The 23843-nt window shown below is 36.2% G+C and overlaps 1 protein-coding gene across 4 annotated transcripts in view; it reads right to left on the reverse strand.

Moving 5' to 3' along the window:
- Nucleotides 1–23843, reverse strand: part of LOC141390657 (sodium-coupled monocarboxylate transporter 1-like) — a 34501-nt gene that overhangs the window by 7491 nt on the left and 3167 nt on the right. For 2 of the 4 annotated variants that reach the window (XM_073963603.1, XM_073963607.1), the window contains exons 2-5: nucleotides 13025–13433; nucleotides 12559–12718; nucleotides 12435–12500; nucleotides 12323–12374 (exon numbers count right to left, since the gene is read on the reverse strand). In XM_073963603.1, coding sequence (XP_073819704.1) covers nucleotides 12323–12374; nucleotides 12435–12500; nucleotides 12559–12718; nucleotides 13025–13320 — 574 coding nt within the window. In that variant the 5' untranslated portion in view covers nucleotides 13321–13433. Of the gene's footprint in view, nucleotides 1–12322; nucleotides 12375–12434; nucleotides 12501–12558; nucleotides 12719–13024; nucleotides 13487–23843 lie in introns of all 4 variants that reach the window. The other 2 variants (XM_073963606.1, XM_073963605.1) reach the window with 1 other exon arrangement.

The raw sequence follows: 23843 nt of genomic DNA on the forward strand, positions 1-23843 counted from the left end.
AAACTCCGAATTCTACTCGCAGTACTGTTTGAGACTACGAAATACACATTCGGTCTCGCCAAAATTTTAGATAAGTCCTTACAAAAAAGGTTAAGTCGAAAACCTTGATTAGTAGTGCGATTATCTAAAACATTTTTTTGAGTTAGCGACAAAAATCGGTAAAATTTAAACGCAAAATTATGAATGAAAAGTTCAATAAAAGTTGACAACAGTCTTGATATCGGTAGAACTTTACGACTGCTTTTTATTCGTCGCTAACTTACCAAAAAAATCGGTAATTACCGAAATTATGAGCATTTAAATTTTACCGACAATTGTCGGTAACTCAAAAAATGAGTTAGAGAATCGCTCTACTGATATCCCAATGGTTGTTGTTCAGCCTTATTTCTATCGTAATTGTTAGAGTTGGGCAATCTCGTTCTCGATCTGGCTCCTTGTCCTCGTTCAAAGACGAATGAATAACACCATAAAAAACAACGTGTGAAATTAAGTATACGCAGTTTTGTCAAAGTAATTACCGGTGTTCATTGAACGAGATAGTGATCCGGATCGTTCAATTGAACGATATTGCCCAACTCTAGTAATTGTACGATTAGATGTTATTAACCCGATGACATTTAAAACTTTCTAAAGACTATGACTTCTGTCGGCACAGCGGAAAATTTATAACTTTTGTTTTCTAGAAAAAACATGTAAAAAAGTATCAGTCGGGTTTGCCGACATAGATATACCCTCAGCCTGTGTGAGTTGAGACTTTTATCTATAGACAGATCGAATACGGGCATCATAACCAAAATCATTGTCCTAAAAATTGTGCAGTCAGGGAGTTTCAGAATTTCGTGGCCTTTTTGGAACGTATAAACTTTCCGACAAAAATATCGAAACATTTGGGTATAAAACTTCACGATTGTGGGCGTTGCGAATACATAAATGCTTATGTTGAGCTCATAGATTTGACTTCGATAAGAGCGCAAAAGTTTTGCACTGTTGTGGAGAAGATACCTGAAAGAATGGTCCATTTTGGAAGTGGACTTAATGTTGGAAGTCCTTCCTTTTGATAGTTATGGTGTCAATCCGTTATTTTATTTAGTCATGGTAAGATTTAGAGCTTTTGAACCTAATGTCAAGAAGCATGGACTTACCCACGAAGAATAGAATATCGCTTTAACCAAGACCGCAAGAAGTAGCATTGGTCAAAATGTCCAAAGGATTCCCTCTTCTTCTTTATTTGCCCATTCGTTTTACGAATTAATGGCGATCAATGCAAAACATAAAATATATAACATTATATTAAGTGCATATACATACATATGTATTTATAAGTTGTTTATTATTGCAGCAAAAGATTGTCGATTTCTGCACCTGCTGAGTAAAGTTGCAGCAACATTTATGCCGGTCCATTCCTGAATATTGTTAATCCAAGACTTCTTTTTTCCTCCCCTGGACTGTCTTCCTTCTATTCTGCATCGGATAATGTTTTGGAGTAGTTTGTATTTGCTGTTTCGCATGGTGTGCCCAAGATACGCTGTTTTTGTTTATTTATTTGTTTATTAAATTGCACTTATGTTGAAATTTTGTGAGGGAGGTATCCGAAGATGTTGTCGCAAATAGACCCTCTTGGTACTTGATATATATATATGTACGTCCGAAAGTAAATTTAGGGTGTTCAAAGTTTCAGTGAAATCGGATATTGTGTGGGAGGTACCTGAAGGAGTGAACCGATATAATCCATATTCTAACCTAATCTATGTCTCGATGAAATCGATTTGGACCTTCGAGAGTTATTGTGCGCACCATTTTAGCGAAATATTTTGTAGTCTTGTGGTAGTCATGCGCTCGAGCCAGACAGACGAACGAACTGGGCTAAATCGAACCCAAATTATTTGAAGCGGCATTTGTCGAAACACCTGAGAAGTCAAAGGCCATTATTTCGATGAGGTACATTTTTAACGTTAACCTAAAGGCCATTTAACCAATGTTTGAGAATTAATTTTGATAGGAAAAAATCGTAAGTAGCATACCTTACGAGTATAGCAGCTATTAGCATTTTATGCCGAACAACAATAAATTTTTCTTCATTAACTACATAATAAAAAAGCAAGTAAGAACGGCGTAAAGTTCGGACGGGCCGAACTTGTTATACCCTCCACCACAAGTTGTATTGAAGTAAAATGGAATAATTAGTTTCCTTTCGTGTATGAAGAAGACTTAATACTAAATTTCAGCAATTTCGGTAAAACAATGTGAGGCACCATTCTATGGGGCCTATTTTTTTTTTTTTTTTTTAATTGCTATTTATTAATGCTTTCTATCATAAGTTTGATATTTACATTATTCTTAATTAAATTGTACATTATTTTATTCAATAGGACCTACCCACTGGTGGGTCCATTATATTTAAAATGACATTACATAGTTGTTTAAAAATTTAAATATTATATTAGGTGCTCTATATTTTATTTTATATGAGATCTTGGGGCGCTATTCTTTTCAATCTTATGAATGTATCTGGATTTGCCATCAGATTGGTTGCAAGGTGGTTTGGGTGTGACTCGATTCTTAGTTTGTAGTTTTGTAGTTGGTGTATTATTTCTTCCTTGACTGTTCTCATTCCCAATTCTTCGTGTAATCGCTTATTGGTTATGTATTGTGGAGCATTTGTAATTTTACGAAGTGTTTTTGATTGAAATTGTTGGAGTAGTTTTATTGTTGTATTGGAAGCTGTTCCCCATAATTGGATGCCATACGTCCAAATAGGCTTGATGATACATTTGTATATTAGTAACTTGTTTTCAAGAGACATTCGCGAATTTGGTCCAATGAGGAAGTTCATTTTATTGGATTGAATTTCTAATGATTTTCGTTTGGTTTTTATATGTGTCTTCCAGTTCAGTTTCTGATCTAGGTATAATCCAAGATACTTGACTTCTTTGCTTTGTGGAAGTTCAATTCGGTTCATCTGTACAGGAGGACAGGTTCCACGGTTAAGGGTGAAAGTTACATGAGTAGACTTTGTCTCATTTGCCTTAATGCGCCACTGTTTTAGCCACTCACAGAGCGTATTAAGGTACGTTTGGAGGGTGTTACTCGCAATTGTAGGATTTTTATCAACAGCTAGTACTGCTGTGTCATCAGCAAATGTGCCAATAACAGCAGTTTCTGATTGAGGGAGATCGGAAGTAAATATAAGGTACAAAATTGGGCCCATAACACTGCCTTGGGGAACGCCGGCTCTTATGCTTTTAAGTTCGCTCATCTCGTTCATTTCATTGACATAAAAGTATCTATTTTGAATGTATGACTTGATAAACAAGTAGTAGTTTATTGGAAGAAATCTTTTGATTTTATATAGCAAACCCTCGTGCCATACTTTATCAAAAGCCTGTGAGATGTCTAGGAAAGCTGAAGTGCAATATTGTTTAGATTCATACGCATTGTTGATCGTTTCCACAAGGCGGTGGATTTGTTCAATTGTTCCATGATTTTTTCTGAATCCAAATTGATGCGGTGGGATAAGTTGTTTCTCTTCAATGATAGGCATTAGTCTTTTAAGGAATAGCGATTCTAAAACTTTGGAAATGACAGGCAAAAGACTAATTGGTCGGTACGACTTTGCTTGGTCCACTGGCTTTCCTGGCTTTAGGATCATCGAGATTTGTGCCACTTTCCACTGTGGAGGAATGAAATTTCTTGTTATACAAGCATTAAATATGAAAGTAATCAGTTTAATCCCTTCTTGTGGGAGTTCTTTTAGAATTTTTGGAGTAATGAGATCGTAGCCTGGTGCTTTTGCTAACTTTAATGAATTTATTGCTTGTGTAACTTCCGCTTTTGTGAATTTCTTTATTGGTAATTCAATTTGGTGGGGTTGATTTAAGAGTGATTGAATATATTCTGGTGTATCATCACTATTATTTGGTGTAAACACATCTAGCAAATACTTAGCAAATGTTGCAGCTTTATCTGAATTGCTTTTTGTCCAGCTATTATCATCTTTTCGAACCGGATAGTTTGTTTTGTCTTGCTTTTTTACCTTTTTTGTTATTTTCCACAATGAATAATCAGAGGACTTAGTTGGGCCCAAATTTTGGATTTCATGTTGAACTTGTCTGTCATTAATGGTTCTGAGAAGGTTTCGCAATTCAGAAGTTATCTTATTGAGCTTTCGTTTGTCTTCAGGGTGTCTACTCTGTTGCCACTGTTTCCGAGCTTTCCTTTTCTCTGAGATTTTTTTCTGTACAGAGTTGAGGACTTGAGAGTGATTTTCGAAACTTCTCTTAGGTGTTGAGTTCCATGATGCATTCTGGATGACATGTACAAGATGCTCTACACTTTCTGTAATTTCTTCTTCAGTTTTTAACGATAATCTCAGGTTCAAATTTTCTCGGATTTGATATCGAAAGTAATGCCAATTTGTTTTCTTATTGTGCAGTTTACATTGTTGTTCTTGTTTTGTGTATTTAGAATACAAAGTTAAGAATACCGGCGAATGATCAGATGATAAGTCTTGAGTGGTTGTACATGTTTCGGATAATGCTGGAATACCTTTGCAGACACAGAAATCTATAAGATCGGGCGTCTTATTTAGGTCAGTGGGCCAGTAAGTGGGGGAATTTGGGGTTATTGTTCTCAGGTTTAGCTCTTGTATAGCCCAGTACAGCTGCCTGCCCTTTGGAGTGGTAAGACGAGATCCCCATATTGTGTGTTTAGCGTTAAAATCGCCACAAGATATGAATTTATTGCCAAGGGTTTTAAAGTAACAAATATATTGATCTTTTTTTATATTATGCCTTGGAGGACTGTAAAGTGATGAGACAGTAAGAGGGCCATGAGGTCCTTGAACAATGATATTTGTCGCCTGTATTTCTTCGGTAGAGTAATGGGTTCCCTGGTGATGTTTAATATTTTTGTTTATAAGAATTCCCGATCCACCTCGTGCTTTTCCACTTGGATGCATCACATGGTAGAAATTGTAGTTTGGAATGGAAAAGTGGTGTTTCTGAGTAAAATGTGTCTCTGATATAAGAAGGATATCAATCTGATTTGAAAGGAGGAAATTTTTCACTTCTAATACATGTTGTGACAAACCATTTGCATTCCAGAAAACTATTTTGAGATAATCCATTTTTAAATATTAGAAAGTTTTTGAGAAATATTCACAAGAAGGTTTGTCACTTGTTGCATTAGCAAGTTCAGGTTATTGAGCATTTCTTGAATTTCAGAGTTTTTATTAGATGACTGGGTTTGTTGTTGGTTGTTCGGATTGGGTTTGGAAATTTGAACGTTTGCTGCATTTCTGGTTGCATTTGAATATGAAACGTTATCATTACGTTGTGGTAGAGTGGTAGAAGGTTGATTTGGTGTTTTTTCAGTGACCCTATTGTTTCTTAGTGAGGGAAAAGTTTGCGAGTATATTTGCTTATATACTGCACATCCCTTGTAGTTTGCGGGGTGGTTACCATTACAAAGAGCACATTTTACTTCGTTTGCCCAGTTTTTCCTTTGACATGATTTTGATTCGTGGTTTCCCGCACATTTTATACATACGGACTTTTTTCGTCAGAATGATTTTGTATGGCCATATTGTTGGCAGTTAGAACATTGAGGAACAATTTTTTTGGGCCGTGGAGGTTCAAATTTGATAATATTTGCCATGAGTCTATTGATCGAATATATATCTTTATTGTTAGATTTGGCCGCAAGTTCCACTTCAAACAAATGAAGGGGTTTTTTGGTATATCGACTCTTAATGTTCCAAATGTTGGTCACTTCATGTCCTTTAGTCGATAGTTCTTCTTTTAGGTGTTCTATGTTCACACTGGGATGCATATCTCTTAGGATCACTTTGAATCCTCTTTCACATTTAGGTTTGTAAGTGAAGAACTCGGTGTCCTTCTTTTCAAGTTCTTCTATAATTTTTTTGTATGCCTCATGAGACTTTGGTAATATTTTTACTTGTTCATTACGCAATGTTTTCATATCGAATTGATCAGGGGTTACTTCCGTTAAGAGAGTTAGTAATGGTTGGATATTAGAAACTTTATCGACAAATATTGGTGGCGGTTTTACCATATTTTCTGGTGGGTTCATGTTGGTGTTTGTTTCTTCTTCTTCCAAAATAGCAAATTGGTTTGAAGATTGTGGTGTTTTGCTTAACCAGTATTTGGTATTAGTGGCTACTTTCTTTGAGCTTGAAGCATTTTCTGGGCTTTCGTTTGAACGTTTTTTTCTATTTTGAACTTGCCATTCTTGTCCTAAATTGACATTACTTTCTTGAGTATTGAAACGACCTACTTCTTGCTGAAGTTCATCTTCGTCTGTTTCAAACGATTCGTTTTGTTTATGTAACTGTTGTTTCAGATATTCCATATCTCTTTTTAATTGGTTACATGTTTTCTCATATTCCTCGTTTTTTTTGGACAGCTCAGCATTAGCTCTTTCCAATTGCTGTAATTTATTTACTCGGAAAGCACTAATGCTTGTTCTTGGGGTTACTTCCTCGGATTCATAATGCAGTCGATTTGTCACAGGGTGGTTCATGTCGTTTTGTATTAATAATGTGTATCAAAGACACACACCAAATACAAGCGGCATTGCCAACCTTACACAATTCTCGTATATTACGATCTGAAGCAACTCTGTTCTAGTGAGGGCTAATAAATGCAACCTTACACCCACTATTTTGAGAGAATAGACCAGCTGATATTGTCAGTTTGGTAAACAAAATATTCAGCTGGCAGACGTAAATAGTTGTCTCTCTCGAAACAAAATTAATTTTTTTGCCTTTAAAAATCAATTTTGGCAAAAATTAAATTGGATGGCGTGCGCACTCACCGATGTTCTCGTTTTCAACTCGGTGTCCAGAAGTTCCTGGGGAATACAGCTCCCAATAAAACTACTTTCCACCAACTACAAAACGCTACAAACGATGTTATTCTTATGGATTGTTGCAGCAACAAGGAAGACGTCCGTCCACAGGTAACTACAACTTTTTTTTTTTTTTTTTTTTATTTCAAAACGTCGATCTATACCGACAAATTTCTGACGGAAAGTTTTTAGGCTCAAAGAAGACTAATTACCAAATTTCCTATATTTCGGTAAGAGAATGTGGCTAAAACTTAAAAAATACTGAAAATCAAGAAGTACGCTTCTATGGGGATATAGGAAGACGTGGACCTATACTGATAATACCCTTCTGGAATATTTTATAACTCTTGGAAGACGAAATAACGAATTTCAGCCATTTCGGTTGAATATTGACGTCACAATCATCAGTATTACTAAAATCGGGAGGTACCGTTCTATGGGGGCTATATCGAAATGTGGACATATACCGACGAATTTTAGTCAGAAATGGGGTAATATGAAAGCGTGGACCTATACAGACATATTTCTGGCGAACAGTTTTATATCACATTGAAGACTAAATAACAAATTTCAGCAATTTTGGTGGAATATTGAAGACACAACCTTCAAAATACGAAAAATCGGGAGGTGCCTTTCCTTGGGGGTTATATTAAGGCGTGGACCTATACCGACAAATTTAAAGGGGAAGTTTGAGTACCCCAACGAAGTGTAAATACCAAATTTCAGCCATTTCGGTGGAATATTGAGGCCACAACTTTCAAAATACCGAAAATAGAGAGGTACTGTTCTATGGGGGCTATATGAAGGCATGGACCGATACCGACAAAGTTCTGGGGGGAAGTTTTATACCACCAACGTAGACTAAGTACCAAATTGCAGCCATTTCGGTGAGATAATGAATATAAAACCTTCAAAATACCGAGAATCGGAGGTACTGTTCTATGGGGGCTATATGAAGGTATGGACCGATACCAAAAAAATTCTGGGGAAAAGTTTTATACCCCTAAAGAAGACTACGTACCAAATGTCAGCCATTTTGGTAGGATAATGAAGCTAAAACTTAAAAAATACCGAAAATCGGGAGGTACCGTTCTATGGGGGCTATATGAAGGTGTGGACCGATACGGACAAACTTCTGGGGGAAAGTTTTATACCCCTAAAGAAGACTACGTACCAAATTTCAGCCATTTTGGTAGGATAATGAAGCTAACACCCTAAAAATACCGAAAATCGGGAGGTACCGTTCTATGGGGGCTATATGAAGGTGTGGACCGATACCGACAAAATTCTGAGGGAAAGTTGTATACCCCTAAAGAAGACCACGTACCAAATTTCAGCCATTTTGGTGGGATAATGAAGCTAAAACCTTAAAAATACCGAAAATCGGGAGGTACCGTTCTATGGGGGATATATGAAGGTGTGGACCGATACCGACAAAATTCTGGGGGAAAGTTTTATACCCCTAAAGAAGACTACGTACCAAATTTCAGCCATTTTGGTAGGATAATGAAGCTAAAACTCTAAAAATACCGAAAATCGAGAGGTACCGTTCTAAGGGGGCTACATGAAGGTGTGGACAAAATTCTGGGGGAATGTTTTATATATCTAAAGAAGACTACGTACCAAATTTCAGCCATTTTGGTAGGATAATGAAGCTAAAACCTTAAAAATACCGAAAATCGGGAGGTACCGTTTTATGGGGGCTATATTAAAACGTGGACCGATATATCCCATTTTCAATACCAACCATCCTGCAAATAATAAAAACTTCTGTACCAAATTTTGACTCTCTATCTTTAAAATTGCGAGCTGTATCTTGATTTCAACAGACAGACGGACGGACAGACGGACATGGTCAAATCGACATAGAATTTTATGCTGATCAATAATATGTATACTTTATAGGGTCTCCGACGAATATTTCGATGTGTTGCAAACGGAATGACAATTTTAATTATACCCTCCATATGGTGGAGGGTATAATTAAGGTAGTAAAACAATTTTCTAATTGGGTTTAGAGACATACTCCATGGCAAACACTTGATATATCGTACCTTTTGTCCAGTAAACATGTAATTTCATGCACTTCCATATCGCAAAATACTAAACTCGTCATTTGAATGAGATGAATTCAGAATAAGTTTAAAGCCTCAAGACCTTTTAATTCATTACAGAATTCCTCGACCCATTATTAGTTGATAATGAAATTACATGAGATAAAGAAGTAAGTCAGAATATACTGGAAGTTTTTCTCAAAAAGAGTATTCAAAATAAACTATTTTAAATATTTCTTAGATAACTTGTTCATACAGTACATTTTTAGCACGTAACCTTCAGAACAATCTCTTTTCAAAATTCCAAAAATAAAAATTATTTTAGAGAAAAAACGTAATAATTTATTAAAGTAGCTCAACACTTTGTATTCGACCAAACCATTTCGGGGTGGCCCCAGAGCCCCCCTGCTTACGTCCCTCTTTGTGTGGGAGGTACCAGAAGGAGTGGACCGATATGGCCCATCTTAAAGTAAGTTTGGACAAAATATTACGATACCCGAAATTTGGTTCGAATCGGATGAACTGTTCGAGAGCTATCGTGCGCACAAGCCAGACAGACAGACATTTTTCGTATCAAAGTGTATATGGCAAAAACCAAAAATCATTCGCAATTCCATTTGAGAAAATTAAAAATTTTTTTTGCGAGCACATTTACAATTTTTGGTTAAGAAAAAAATTCTGGTTTCAAATCTGTTCGCGTTCAAAAAATTGGACGATGTGCGCAAAAGTTATAGCGGTTTTTATTCTCATATAAAGAAAAAATATTTAAAAATATCTTAGTTGTTGTTATGAAAAAATTATGCATAAATCGTTAACAGCATTCCATATCTATTCGTAGATGTTAAAATATTTATTAAATTTATTATTATTTTTGCGGAAAATCAACAAATAATAAAAAAAATGTTGAAGTAAATCCAAATTATCCTGTCCCAGAGTCCGTACAAACACTCAAAAAATAAATTAAAAAATATGTGCGGAATCTAGACAATGTGTAGAAAAATATGATACCAAATTTATAGGATTGGGTACATAAATTGCATATTATAGCAACAACAAAAGAGAAAAACTTATTGTTGGAAAATATTGTTGCAAATATATTTTTTGGTTTGATTCGAAAAATTATAAAAAAATATTTGGAAGTTCTCCAACTATTTCGCTAAAATCCCATACAATAATTAATGTATACTGCTAAAACTTCATCAAGAAATATGGTTTACCATCGTGAAAGATTATTTGCTTACTGTGATAACTTATAAGGATAGGAAATTAAGAGTAATATTGAAATTACAATGGGTGCCACCGTGGTGCAATGGTACGCACACCCGCCTTGCACACAGAACGTCGTGGGTTCGATTCCCCGGCCAGGCAACATCAAACACTTTTCAACGGTGGCAAAATACCCCTCAGTAATGTTGGCGACATTTCCTGAGTATTTCAGCCATGTAAAACTTCTCTACAAAAGTGGTGTCTTAGACACGCCGTTCGGACTCGGCGATAAACTGTAGGTCCCATATCATTGACCTAATATGAATCGGGGTGCACTCATTGATATGAGAGAAGTCCCCCTTGTCCCTCATGGGATGTTTGTGGAACAATTCTATTCTATTCTTATTGAAATTACAATCATTCAAAAAATGTGAAAATTAAAAGGCTTGTTGTTCGCGAATAAGTTAAAATCAGTTGATGCGCATCCGTTTTTGGATACATCAAATCAATCTCTTTCAATATTTATGCATATTTCGATGTTTCACTCATCGGCCAAAGTGTGACACAATGCAAAAACCTTAAAGTGGGTAAAAATCGCGCAATTTGCATACTATTTTGATGCGCACCCGGTTTCAGTAGCACCCATCAAAAATACGTCTATATACACATATGTATTTCAAATAGATTCTTCAAGAATCGCGGATGTGCCTCCGCATTCTATTTTTGGTAAAAAACCCATATTACTCGCGAATCTCTGTAATTTATAACACGCATTTTCGCACATATTATAAACGCGTATAAAGGATTCCATTTATGTAAAAAAATTTAAAGAAAATCGCGGTTTAATACGCCGACTTTGTATTTCCAAGGTATCTATGTCCGCGGTTTTAGTGGATGGATTCGATCGCGGAAGCTCTCATTAGATCTGTCGCGTAAAAAAACTAAATTTACGCTGGCTACAAAGGAAATTGAATGGCACTTGTAAATTTTAAACGCAAAAAATAGGTTTTTTTTAAAAAATTCACGCATTAAATATTGGCCTTTAGACTCCAATTACTAGGATGCTGTAAGGAGATATGCATTATCATGAGATATGCATTAAACGATGTAAAATCACGAGTTCTATAATCCTTTTATGAATATTGAATATTATCTCGTTGCGTGTCCGAATTATTAAAAAATTCAAAAAAAAAAACCGAAATTCCGGCTTCAAAATGTCAGCATCAATTTTAGGTGGATGCAGTAGATATATCGAAAAATGATACAATAGTATCATATTGCCCATGAAGTAGTCTTTGAGTCTTTATTTAAGGATATGCCTATAAAATGTAAGGTTAATCCAGAAATCTGAAGGAAACCTATTGACTTCAACCCATTTTTACCTGCCAACACAGCTTCCAAGTAAATTAATTTTAATGGTCGATATTAGCTGTGTTCCTTTACGTGCAAGAATCTTCAAGTTTTACTACTTTTTACTCGAAAAGCGTTCCTTTACTTCAGACAACATACAATTCATATGAGAGCAGTTTACACTTTTTCCTACTTTTGCCGGTTTTACCACTTTCAAAAGTAAAGGAACACGCCGATTATGGGATCCCTCCTAAAACACTTAATTTTAAAGAATGTATATCATACTATATAGAATATGTTAACAGTTCGCGAATTCTGAATGGGTGAAACTCGGATTCATCGATTGTAAAACATTTTTTGTTTTCGCCATATATATTTTCGACATATTTTAGGTTTTTGGTGCCCCAATCACGTCCAATTTTAGTGAAATTTGAAATGCGTGACGGAATTAGGTCTAAAATTAATGTTGCCAAATTACAATTAACTCTACAACGCTATGTATGTCCAATTTTGATTAAATTTTAAACGTGTTGCGGAATTAGGTCTGGAAAAAAGTATACAAACTTACTAACACACTGTCATAAATTGCCAATGTTTTGAATACATTTACGTTTTTGTCTGCCCTCTTCTTCGTCGACACTAGAGTTGTGCCAAATGAGCTATATGGAACTATCTAGTTCACTATTCCAATGGCCCATATCATTTGCATGAGCAAACTGTGTATACGTAATATCACACGTTAGATGTTATGACGTACTTATACCTTTTGGAACTAATACAGTGAACTAGGAACTAGATTACCCAACACTAGTTGACACTGATTGAAACTAACGTCACATACTTACCTTGATTGAACGCCAGTGCTGGAACATATATCACCATAGGTAGCCACGCTATCTAAATAGTTATGAGTAAAAAACCTTTAGTTTACTTTCACTGATTATTGCCACAACTTACCATGCCTAACGAGAATAATATTGAACCAAAGAGGCGTATTCCTTTGCCGAAGCGCATTTCAAAGTACTAAAAATAAAATAATATTTCAAATTTATAAAAACAAAATAATATTAAAATCACTTACTTCATAGGTTGATGTCAATTGAAGGTTGCACAGCACTGGTAAAAAGATAAACCATGAAATCGCCCCGGCTATGGCCATAGCAATTATAATAAAAGCATATTGGGTACCATAGACATAGATTTCGGTTGAGCTTCCCAATAGAGCTATGCCCGATACAAAACTATAAATAAACCAAAATAACGAAATGTTAACAAAATACAGGTACAAATTGTCCAACGCTGAGAAATATGATGAGTGAAATTTATTTCCGTATCCGTAAGGAACAAGAAGCACATGTAAACACATAGTAAGTTTACATTTACGATATACACTCGATTTTAACTGTTAATTCCATTGCTTTGAAATCCAATGGATTTCAGATGAGTTTTCATTTGAAGTATACGCAAAGGAATTAACAGTTGAAATCGAGTGGATTTCGTAAATGTAAACCAAGCATTACATACACTTGTTTGGATCGATTACTTACCTTGCTATCAATGACATTGATACTGGGAAAACTTTCATTTTACGACCACCAATTAAATAATTTAAAGCTTCTGTGTCACATTGCTGTTGTTCAGTATTTGTATTAAGCCGTTTTTCTGCACTCCTTTTCTGTTTCTTTTCGATGAAACCAAAATAAAAACCAATTGCGGCACAAATAACTAACATCAGTACAAAAACACAATAATCGACGACTCCAAGGTGTTTTAGAGACGAACTTATTTCGGCAACATTTGGTTTCGGGATATTATTGTCGGAGAATGCGTTGGAGATAGCCATGGCAACAGACAAATACTTAAGTTGTAGTGTAGAATTCCTGCTTTATTCTTTTTCTAGGTACTGGGAACTGGTTATAACTTTTACAATTTGACCATTTCATTAGAATGCAAAATCTATTTGAAAAAATCAATTAATTAGTTTTCTTTTATCGACCACAAAGGGCGACCTGAAAAAAATAATGAAAAACGCGTTTACGCCTAGTCTGGTCATAAAGTGTTTATCGATATCACCTAAGTCTTGAAAAAAATTACTAAGCCTAAAAATCTCACTTGAAAATTACCTTAAGATTTAATCTTTGAAAAAACAAACATTAAGAGACTGGTATGGAGGACAATAGTGTTTGTTTTGATTGTTTTTTTTTTTTAATTTATATTCGTTTATTTCTCCTAATGTGCAAACAAAATTGGTGAAAATTATATTATACATAATTATTAATTAACGTAAATTCTTTAATTCTTGCAGATTTTCGAAAATCGAAATTTTTTTGGGGCCTTATCAAGGACATCAAAATATAGTCCTTCATCGATCGGTTTTATTTCTAAATATTTTTTCCGGTTTTATGACCAAAAATTTCGGTTTTTTATTTTTTGCCAAAAATTGAAATTTTGACTTTTACGGTCCAATATACATATCAGTAATATATAAAAATTACAAAATCGATCGATAAAGGACTAGATCTTTATGTTCAGAATAAGGCCACAAAAATATATTAAGATCGGTTCATTAGTTTTGGAGCTAGATTTTGTAACGTGACAAAATCATCACGTACATAATACCAACAACAGCAACGTCCCACTACCCAACAACATCACAACCAGAGAAATGCAATTTGCCACTCATGAGCCACTTGCTAAAGAACAAGCCTACGTATTGATTGCCACCCAAACAAGTAAAAAAGTGTCAGTCGGCTTTGCCGACAGATATGTATATACCCTCAGCCAATGTGAAGTGAAATTTTCACCTACGGACAGATCGAATGTAATTAAGGTCTCTTCAGAATTTTGTGGCCCTGTTTGGACATTTGAACTTGCCGACAAAAATGTGGATTAGGAATTAACTGCACTAAGACACAAATGTTGAACTTTTGTAGGAAAGGTACCCTTAGGGAGGACCGATATGGGCTTTTTTAGAAGGTAAACTAAATTTTGATAAAATATTAAGAGATCCAAAGTTTGGACCAAATTGGTTGCCCTATTCAAGTTATATTGTCCTAGCATTTTAGTGACATTTTTTAAATATTGGGGAGAAGTGCCGAAAGTTGTGGACTGGTATTTCCCATGAAACTAAGTTTGGATATAATATGACAAAGACCAAATGTTGGACCAAATCGGTTGAACAGTTCGAGAGTTATCATGCTCTCTGATAGGGGTTTTTTACACCTTTCGGGCTGTTTTCCCAAGAAATATGGACTTGCCCCTGAAATAACTTTTACCGTCGTAATGAAGATAGCGAATGCAAATCGCTTCAACAAAAATCAAAGTGATACGAGAGCAGGTCTTAAAGTGAACTTATCCGAAATTTTATGTGAGAGGTACCAGAAGGAGTAGACAAATATAGTCCATATTCGAACCTGATCTATATCTGGTAGATATATTAGGATGTGCAAAGTATAGATTACATCGGTCACTCCCTTCAATAGTTATCGTGCGCAACATTTTTCCGAACATTTTTGAAGTTTTGTGGGGGAGGTACCTGAAGGAGTGGACCGATATAGTCCATCCTCGAATTTAAACTATATTTTGATAAAATATTACGAAGGCCAAATTTTGAACCGAATCGACGGATCCGTTCGAGAGTTATCTTGCGCTCCAACCACTACACAAGGTTCATAGGGGCGTTTTTGCACCTTTCCGGCCATTTTCTCAAGAAGTATGGACTTGCCCCTGATGAAACTTGTACCGTCGTATGAAGAGAAGTGAATACAAGTTGTTGCAACAAAAATCAAAGCGATTCGAGAGCAGGTCCCAAACTCAACTTATCCGTAATTTTGTGTGGGAGGTACCCGAAGGAGTGGGTCGATTGAGTCCATATTGGAACCTCATCTAAGTGTGGTAGAAATTTCACGATGTGCAAAGTATGGACCATGTCTGTTACTCCCTTCAAAAGTTATCATGCTCACAAATTTTCCGAACATTTTGGAACTTTTGTGGGGGAGGTACCGGAAGGAGTGGACCGAAATAGCCCATCTTCGAACTTAAACTAAGTTTGGACAAAATATTACGAAAGCCAAAATTTGAACCGAATCGGTTCATCCGTTCGAGAGTTATCGTGCGCACCAGCCAGACAGACAGACGGACAGACAGACGGACGGACATTGCTCAATCGACTCCAAATTGTCTGAAACACATTTCGTCCAAACATACTTGGGGTCTAAAACCATTATTTCGATGAGGCACATTTTGCCCGTATGAAAGTGTATATACCCTTTCTAGCCTAAAGGCTGAGGGTATAAAAAAAGTTATCTTAAAATACATAGTCATAGACACTCGGGTATACTTTGCCATGTCGGTTTACGAACTCGGCAACATTTTAGGCAGTGTGACCGCTGGATATTTTGAAAAAGTATCACAAAAAGTATCATTTCTGAAAAAAAGTGGCACAAGTTTTTTGAAAAAGTAGCACAAAAAGTGGCGCAGTTTTTTACTATAGTTAAGGGTTTATATTAAGCACCGATAAGCATATATTTAGTGGGATAAATTTCTTGTCCTTAAGCAAAACGGAAAATGTCGATTTCGTCAATGTTTATATCGCTCGATTTTTATATCAATAATAATAATCCCACAAAAACATATGACGATCGGACCATCTGTTTTCAAGCTACAGTGGGCACCGCTTTCTAATGATCTGTTCCTTTACTTCTGTAAATGGTAAAACCGGCAAAAGTTGTAAACTGCTGCTATATGAAGTGTATTGTGTCTGAATTAAAGGAAGTGTATCCGAGTAATAAGTAGTAAAACTTGAAGATTATTCAACGTAAAGGAACAGAGGTTACAAAAAACACTTCTTTTCTATATATTTAACTTCCATTCTGATAATTTTAAGTAATTTAATTCTTGATAAAATTTGATCACATTAATGTTGGTAATAGTACATTAAGTCTATGCTGGATTTAGCAAATCCAAACGATTTAAATTGTTATTTTCATACAGTATATGTCAAATAAATCGCGATAACATCGCCGTATAAGTGTAAAGATAGTTACATTTGTGTGCTCGCCTATCCCTGGTCCAAAAGGCGTTTAATGAAAAAATTTCAATAGCCGAACGCACACACATACTGCAACACACACTTAGAGACCACCTACGAGTCATTGTTATTTGACTAAGAACCCGTCAAGGATCAATGAATGCGATTGTCGAAATCTTATCCAAAATGATCAAGCCCACTGAGCCAGTCATATGATTGTGGCACAGTTCTTCCCGTGGGCTTCATCATTTTGGATAAGATTTCGACAATCGCATTCATCAATGCTTGCCGGGAAGTTTACATTACAATGCCTGTAGTTGTGGCACAAGGTATGAAAAAGTAGCACAAAATATCAAAAAGTGGCACATTTGGTATCAATATAAAAAGGTGGCATAAAAGTATCAATGCCGATAAAAAGTATCAAAATTGATACTTTAGTGGCACAACGGTCACGCTGATTTTAGGCACAAATGCCGATTGCCTTATGCTCTCTGAGAGATAGAGTGGCACAATTGGCTCAAGTACTTGTATGATCATGAGTTTACCCAAGCAACAAATAACATACCCCAATGTATAGCATAAACGAAACCACGCACAATATTTCAAACAAAACAAAAGCACGTGCAAAAAAACACAACATACAAAGGCACACAAAACACCATCCTCATACTTTTCACCTACATTCTTCGTGAGTATGTTGTGCCACTCATCTACGATTAGGAGAGCTCTTGTGAGCTTTGCACACAAGTCAAAATTCGTTTTACACTCATTCCACTCTCTAATGCTCAAGCAGCGACCGTAAAATCATCAAATGTTTTTTGTCGTGCGGTAAAATCACTAGAGTGGAGAACACACTCGCTATTAAAATTCTCGAGAACCAAAAACACTTGGGTGTACCTAAGTGGCTCGCTTTTGTCTGTGGCTTATTGAAGATCTCTGATCACAACCAACAACAAGGCCCCCCACTACCCAACGGCGTCACAGCCAGTCAACCGATACACACTGTTGCGTTTCTCACTCCATCGCCTAGGAAGTCACTCCGGAGACACGCCAAGATAGATCATTGGTGTATTTCAAAACCAATTTCTATAGCCTTATTGTGGTGATTACCTTTTATCGTGTATGTCGACACTTCGGAGTGACTTCTGAGTGACTTCCAAGGCGATTGTTTACATTTATTTAATGATTCAACACATTTGAACTAATATGGGACATTTTTTTATTTGATGATTATATGAGACGATGCCCTGCAAGCAAAAATTATCGCGGAAGTGACTTATGCGTGTCGCCCAGGGCGATGAAAACAGTCGCGGCGATAGTCGCAGAAGTCACCCTGAAGTGACCTCCGTTGTGAAGAAATGAACCACGCCGGCGTGTCGTCTTGGAAGTCACTCCGGCGACACTTCTAGAAGATCATTTTCGCGATAGTTCTAGAAATTAAAAAAAAAATATTTTTATTTTTTATTTTTCGTTATTTTTTTAGTTTTATTTTTTTTTTTTCTTCTCTTTTAGAGAAATTATTCTTTGCAATTTCCGCCTACATTAATATTGCCATTTTAAAAACGTGATGTTTTGTTGCCTAACTTGGGAAGCAAACACGGACCTTTAGGTTGCAAAGCGAGTATGCTTACCACTGTACCACCGCCTCATATAATCATCAGATAGAAAATGTTCCATATTTGTTCAAATGTGTTGAATCATGAAATAAATGTAAACAATCGCCTTGGAAGTCACTCCGAAGTGTCGGCATACGCGATAAAACGTAATCACAATAAGGTTATAGAAATTGGTTTTGTGTCTCCGGAGTGACCTCTTAGGCGAGGGAGTGCGAAACTCACTTCCAATTGCTGGCAGGGTGGTGCAGTGGTAAGCATACTCGCTTTGCACCCTGAAGGTCCGGGTTCACGTCCCAAGTCAGGCAACAAAACATCACATTTTTAAAATTACAAAATTAATGTAGGCGGAAATTCCAAACAATAACTTCTCTAAAAGAGCGTACTTCAAAAAAAAAAAAAAAATTATAAATAATAATAAATATAATAATAAAATATAATAATAAAATATAATAATATAATAATAAAATATAATAATATAATAAAATATATATATATATATATATATATATATATATATATATATATATATATATATATATATAATAACAAGTAAAAATTCGTTAAGTTCGGCCGGGCCGAACTTTTTATACCCTCCACCTTAATTAAAATGGAATAATTAGGGTCCTTTCACAATTTTAGGTGGAACAACTTTTCGACAATGGATAGACTCCTACTGCCTCCCACTATTGCTTAAATAACATTGTGAACACAAATGTTGGGACAGAGATAATTCCTTTTGGAGATGAAAGCCCTTGGTGTGTGTATATTAAAAACCTCGAAGGACATATGCGCCGTGAGTCGAACTTCCGCGTTATGGCGTTATGAAGTTTTTGCAAGAGACCCTGTAAGCCATCATGAATTAGCATTATATCTTTGTTTGTTGTTTTTGTAGAACACTTAAGAAACAGTAAACAAAGATATAACGCTAATTCCTGATGGCGCACAGAGTCTCTTAGAAAAATTTCATCACGCCATAACGCGGAAGTTCGACTCACGGCGGATCCGTCCTTCGGGGTTCATAATATACTCACCAAGGCCTTTCTTCCCCAAGATGCCCCAGACTTTCAGCTCCATTTTGTTGCACAATGTTATCTAATCTAAACTAAAAAAATGTGTTCAGCTAGGTGAAAGGTACCACCTACGGGGCTATATCAAAGAGTCAACCTATCTTTAAATTTTTTGGCGGAAAAGTTTTATAGCTGCAGGGAACTTCATGAGTCAAATTGAGGGTAGTTTCATCAAAACAATGTAGACCCTCAAAAATGGACCCATGTTGACGAATTTTAGTGAAGAAATTTCGTGACCACTGAAAATTCCGGAAAATCTGGAGGTACAGTTATATGGGGGGATATACCAAAACATGAACCTATATTGACGATTATTTTTGAATAGACAAAATTGTAGCTAAAATTCTCAAAATACCGATGTTTCATGACCACTGAGAACCTCAAATGTCAAATTACAGCTAGTTCGATTAAAAATTTTAACTAAAATTATCAAAATACCGAAAATCGGGAGGTACGGTTATAAGGGGGCCAGACCAAAACATGGACCTATGTTGACGATGAATTGAATGAATTTTTTCTTTCTTACGCTCAGTTCTCAGCAAATTTTTGTCCGATCGAAATTCTTGAAATATACCCTGTTCTACTACCTGTACTTTAAAATAAGCCAAAAATTTTCGATTTTGTAAAATTTGTTAGTGGCCATAACCCTTACATATATTCTATTTTATTTTTTTGTTTTTGTTGTTTTGTGATGATGATTTGAAGTAGTTTCGGTTACCCATGAATTGCTGCTATTAGATAGTAGGAAAAGCTGGATTTACGGAAAGTTAGAAGAAAAAATTCCCAAAAAACAGAGACTACAAATTCTTTGATATCACTGTGAAACGAAACATATTAACCATATTCTTACACCGCAGTGTGATAGAACACCAAAAATGAGAAAACACGTGGTTCGCCGTTTTCCCTATCTCATCAACTTTCGCGGTTATAGCCCTCCAAAGGCTTGATACTTTGATGTAAAAAGGGTCATATAGTCAGGTCTATATCTTCCAAACCGTTAGGAAATTTGAATTTATCTCATAGGCAAAGTTATAGCTTTTGTCTTAAAGAACTAATATTGTGAACACATATAATCCATCAAGCTTCATCTGCAAGGTCAAAATCGCCATGGTCAAATTTCTTTTAACATTTTTTCTCAAGTTTTGTTATACAGCGTTCAAACCGATCAAATTTGAAGCAAACAACCAACAACAAAAATGTACCTCAGATCTCAATAAACATCTTTATAGAATATACGAACTCTGTAGAAACGGACCTTAATGGTCAAAATAGCAAAACAATTTCGATTTTTATCCTCTTTTCTAGGATTCTGCTCCATAGATATTAAACCGTTCAAAATTCAAGAAAACAATCAACCACTATAGCGTAGCAAAGGCATCAATAAACAACTTTTTGGAATATGCGAAATGTGTATGAACGGTTCTTAATTGTAAAAATAACAAAAATATGTTGACGATGTTTGGTGGAGATGTTTCATGACCACTGAGAACCTCATATGTCAAATTGCTGATAGTTCGGTTACAAATTGTGGCTAAAATTCTCAAAATACCTCAAATCCGGAGGTACCGTTATATGGGGGCTATACCAAAGAGTGGACCGATATAGCCCATCTTCGAACTTGACCTGCCTATGGAAAAAAGACCCTCGGGTGCAAAATTTCAGCACTCTATCTCAATTATTGCGGACGCTAGAGTGATTACAACAGACGGACAGATGGACATGGCTAGATCGTCCTAGAATTTTAACCTGATCAAGAATATATATACTTTATAGGGTCGCAAATAATTAGTTCGATGTGTTACAAACGGAATGACAAACTGAATATACCCTCCATACTATGGTGGAGGGTATAAAAATAAATAGAAATTGAATCTAAAACAAGTGAGTAAAGGCTATAGTCGGGACGGGGCCGACCTTGTGATACCCTACACCACTACCCCTGTGCATAAAGTTTTCACTGGTAAACATTTCTTTTAGGGAATATAATCCGACTACCACCAAAAATAATATGCCTCTTTCTCTCTGGAACCCCCATAAGCAACCAAAATTTCGTGACCATCCGATCAAAATAACGACCTGTAGCTTGATTGCAAAAAATGGAAGAAGTGGATGCATTACGGACTATTGTGGTATCTCCCTTGTTTGACCACCTTCGCCAACCTGCTTTACACCAATGTAAAGGTAATATTTTCTTCTTCCATTGACAGGCTTTGCCGTTGGAATACCCCTACTAGAAGCCGATATATTCACAAAGAATAAAACTTTGAATTTGTCTCCAAATGAGTTTTTCCCCATTCCGCCCCCTAAATATTATCCGACTATCACCAAAATTAATAGGCTTCTTCCTCTGTGGGGCCCCCATCTACCCCCAAAAATTTCGTCACTATCCAATCAAAATTCCAACTGGTATCGTGATTACAAAATCCTTTTGGAATACTCCATCCAGAAGCGGAGATATTCGCATAAAAAAACGTTGACTTTTCTCCACACAAGCTTTTCGCTTAGTCCGACTCCTGAATATTATCCGACCATCACCAAACTAAATAGGCTTCTTCCTCTGTGGGACCCACATCAACTCCCAAAAAATTCGTGACGATCCAATCAAAATTGCGACCTGTAGCGTGATTACAAAAAAATCGGAAAATGGGATGCATTATCTACTATTGCGATATCTCTGTTGTTTGACCACCTACGACAACCTGCTTTACATCCTTGTAAAGGTGATATTTTCTACTTTCCTTGCCAGGTTTTGCTTTTGATATACCTCTTAAAGAAACAGAGATATTGGCTTTAAAATAAAATGTTGACTTTTCTCCAAATAAGTGTTTGCCCAGTCCGACCCCTAATTATTATCCGACCATCACCAAAATCAATAGTCTTCTTCATCTATGAGACCCCCATTAACCCTCAAATTTTCGTGACGATCCGATCAAAATTGCGACCTGTAGCGTGATTTCCAAAAAAAATAGAAAAATGGGATGTATTACCGACTATTGCGATATGTCCGTTATTTGGTTACCAACGCCGACCTAGTTTGCATCATTGTAAAGAGGCGATCTTCTACTTTCAGAGTCAGACTTTGCTTTTGGAAAGTTTTCAACCAAAGCTGTGATATTCGTCAATATAATTAAAATCGCAAAAATGAAAATTGGGGTTTTATTTGCTTCTATTGTGATATCTTCGTTGTTTGATCACCTACGAGCACCTGCTTTACATCATTAGAAATGTGATATTTTCTACTTTCATTGCCAGGTTTTGCTTTTGGTATACCCCATATAGAAGCTGAGATATTCGCTTTGGAAAAAAACGTTGTCATTTTATCCACCTGCTTTTTTTGCCCTTTCCGACCCCTAAATATTCTTCCACTCCGGGACCCCTATCAACATGCAAAATTTCGTGACGATCCGATCAAAATTGCGACCTGTAGCGTGATTACAAGGTTTAGATGGACAGACGGACAGACGGACGGACGGACGGACGGACTGACGGACGGACACACATAGCCAGATCGACTCAGCTCGAGACATTCATTTTGGTATATATAAGTATGGGTCTGCGACCATTATTTCGATGCGTTACAAACTTTTTGGCCAAAACCAACTTATAATACCCTCCCCACATAGTGGTGTAGGGTATAATAAATAGAAAGTGAATATAAAAATAGACACAAAGCACCGTGGACAATTGGTTGTTGTTATTTTTCGACAACTATCAAAATAGTTATGTGCATTCTCTGCAATGTGGAGACACATGACAGTGGGAGTAGTTAATTTGGTTTACATATGCGGCTACGAGAGCTTTTAGGTGTTTCGGTTGAATTCGCATTTAAACGAATTCATCAGTCACACTTATTCGTGAGCTCAAGTCGTCATAATATTGGGAAAGAACTGAGAGAACTGATGAGTCCAAGTGACGTTGGACGAAACCAGTCTTCTCTGCCATACCCTAAAGGGATCAATTTTAACTACATCCCACTTTAAACTTGTTGTTTTTATACCCTCAGCCTTTAGGCTAAAGGGGGTATTTATAGGAGGAGGTATTTATATACACTTTGATACGACCAAAAATGTGTCTCATCGAAATAATGGTTTTAGACACCAAATATGTTTGTACGATATCCGTTTCAGACAATTTTGAGTAGATCTAGCAATGTCCGTCAGTCTGTCTGTCCGGCTGGCTGGTGAGCACGATAACTCTCGAACGGATCAATCGATTCGGTTCAAATGTTTGGTATCGAAATACTTTGTCCAGATTTGATTTAAGTTCCAAGATGGGCCATATATGTCCACTCCTTAAGGTACCTCCCCCACAAATGTTCAAAAATTGTCGCAAAACCAAACTTTGCATATGGTAAAACTACCTCTAGGCATACATCAGGTTCGAATATGGATTATATCGGTCCACTTCTTCAGGTACTTCTCACACAAAATTTGAAAAAATTGCAGTTTAGTGACAATTCACGAATCGTTATGAAATGTTCGTGCGGCCCCTGCTACGTCATTGTAATTTTTTTCGAGGGCAAGTCCATAGTTCCCGAGATAATGGCGCATAACCTCAAAAAACGTTGCACTATGTCGCGAGTTGAAATAAACGGTGACCAAATATAAAAGGAGTTGGCGTTGTCAGATGAATTTTGGTATAAATACTTATAGTT

Source organism: Musca autumnalis, unplaced genomic scaffold (assembly GCF_047663935.1).
Source record: "Musca autumnalis isolate F117 unplaced genomic scaffold, ASM4766393v1 scaffold_1, whole genome shotgun sequence".
Lineage (NCBI taxonomy): Eukaryota > Metazoa > Arthropoda > Insecta > Diptera > Muscidae > Musca > Musca autumnalis.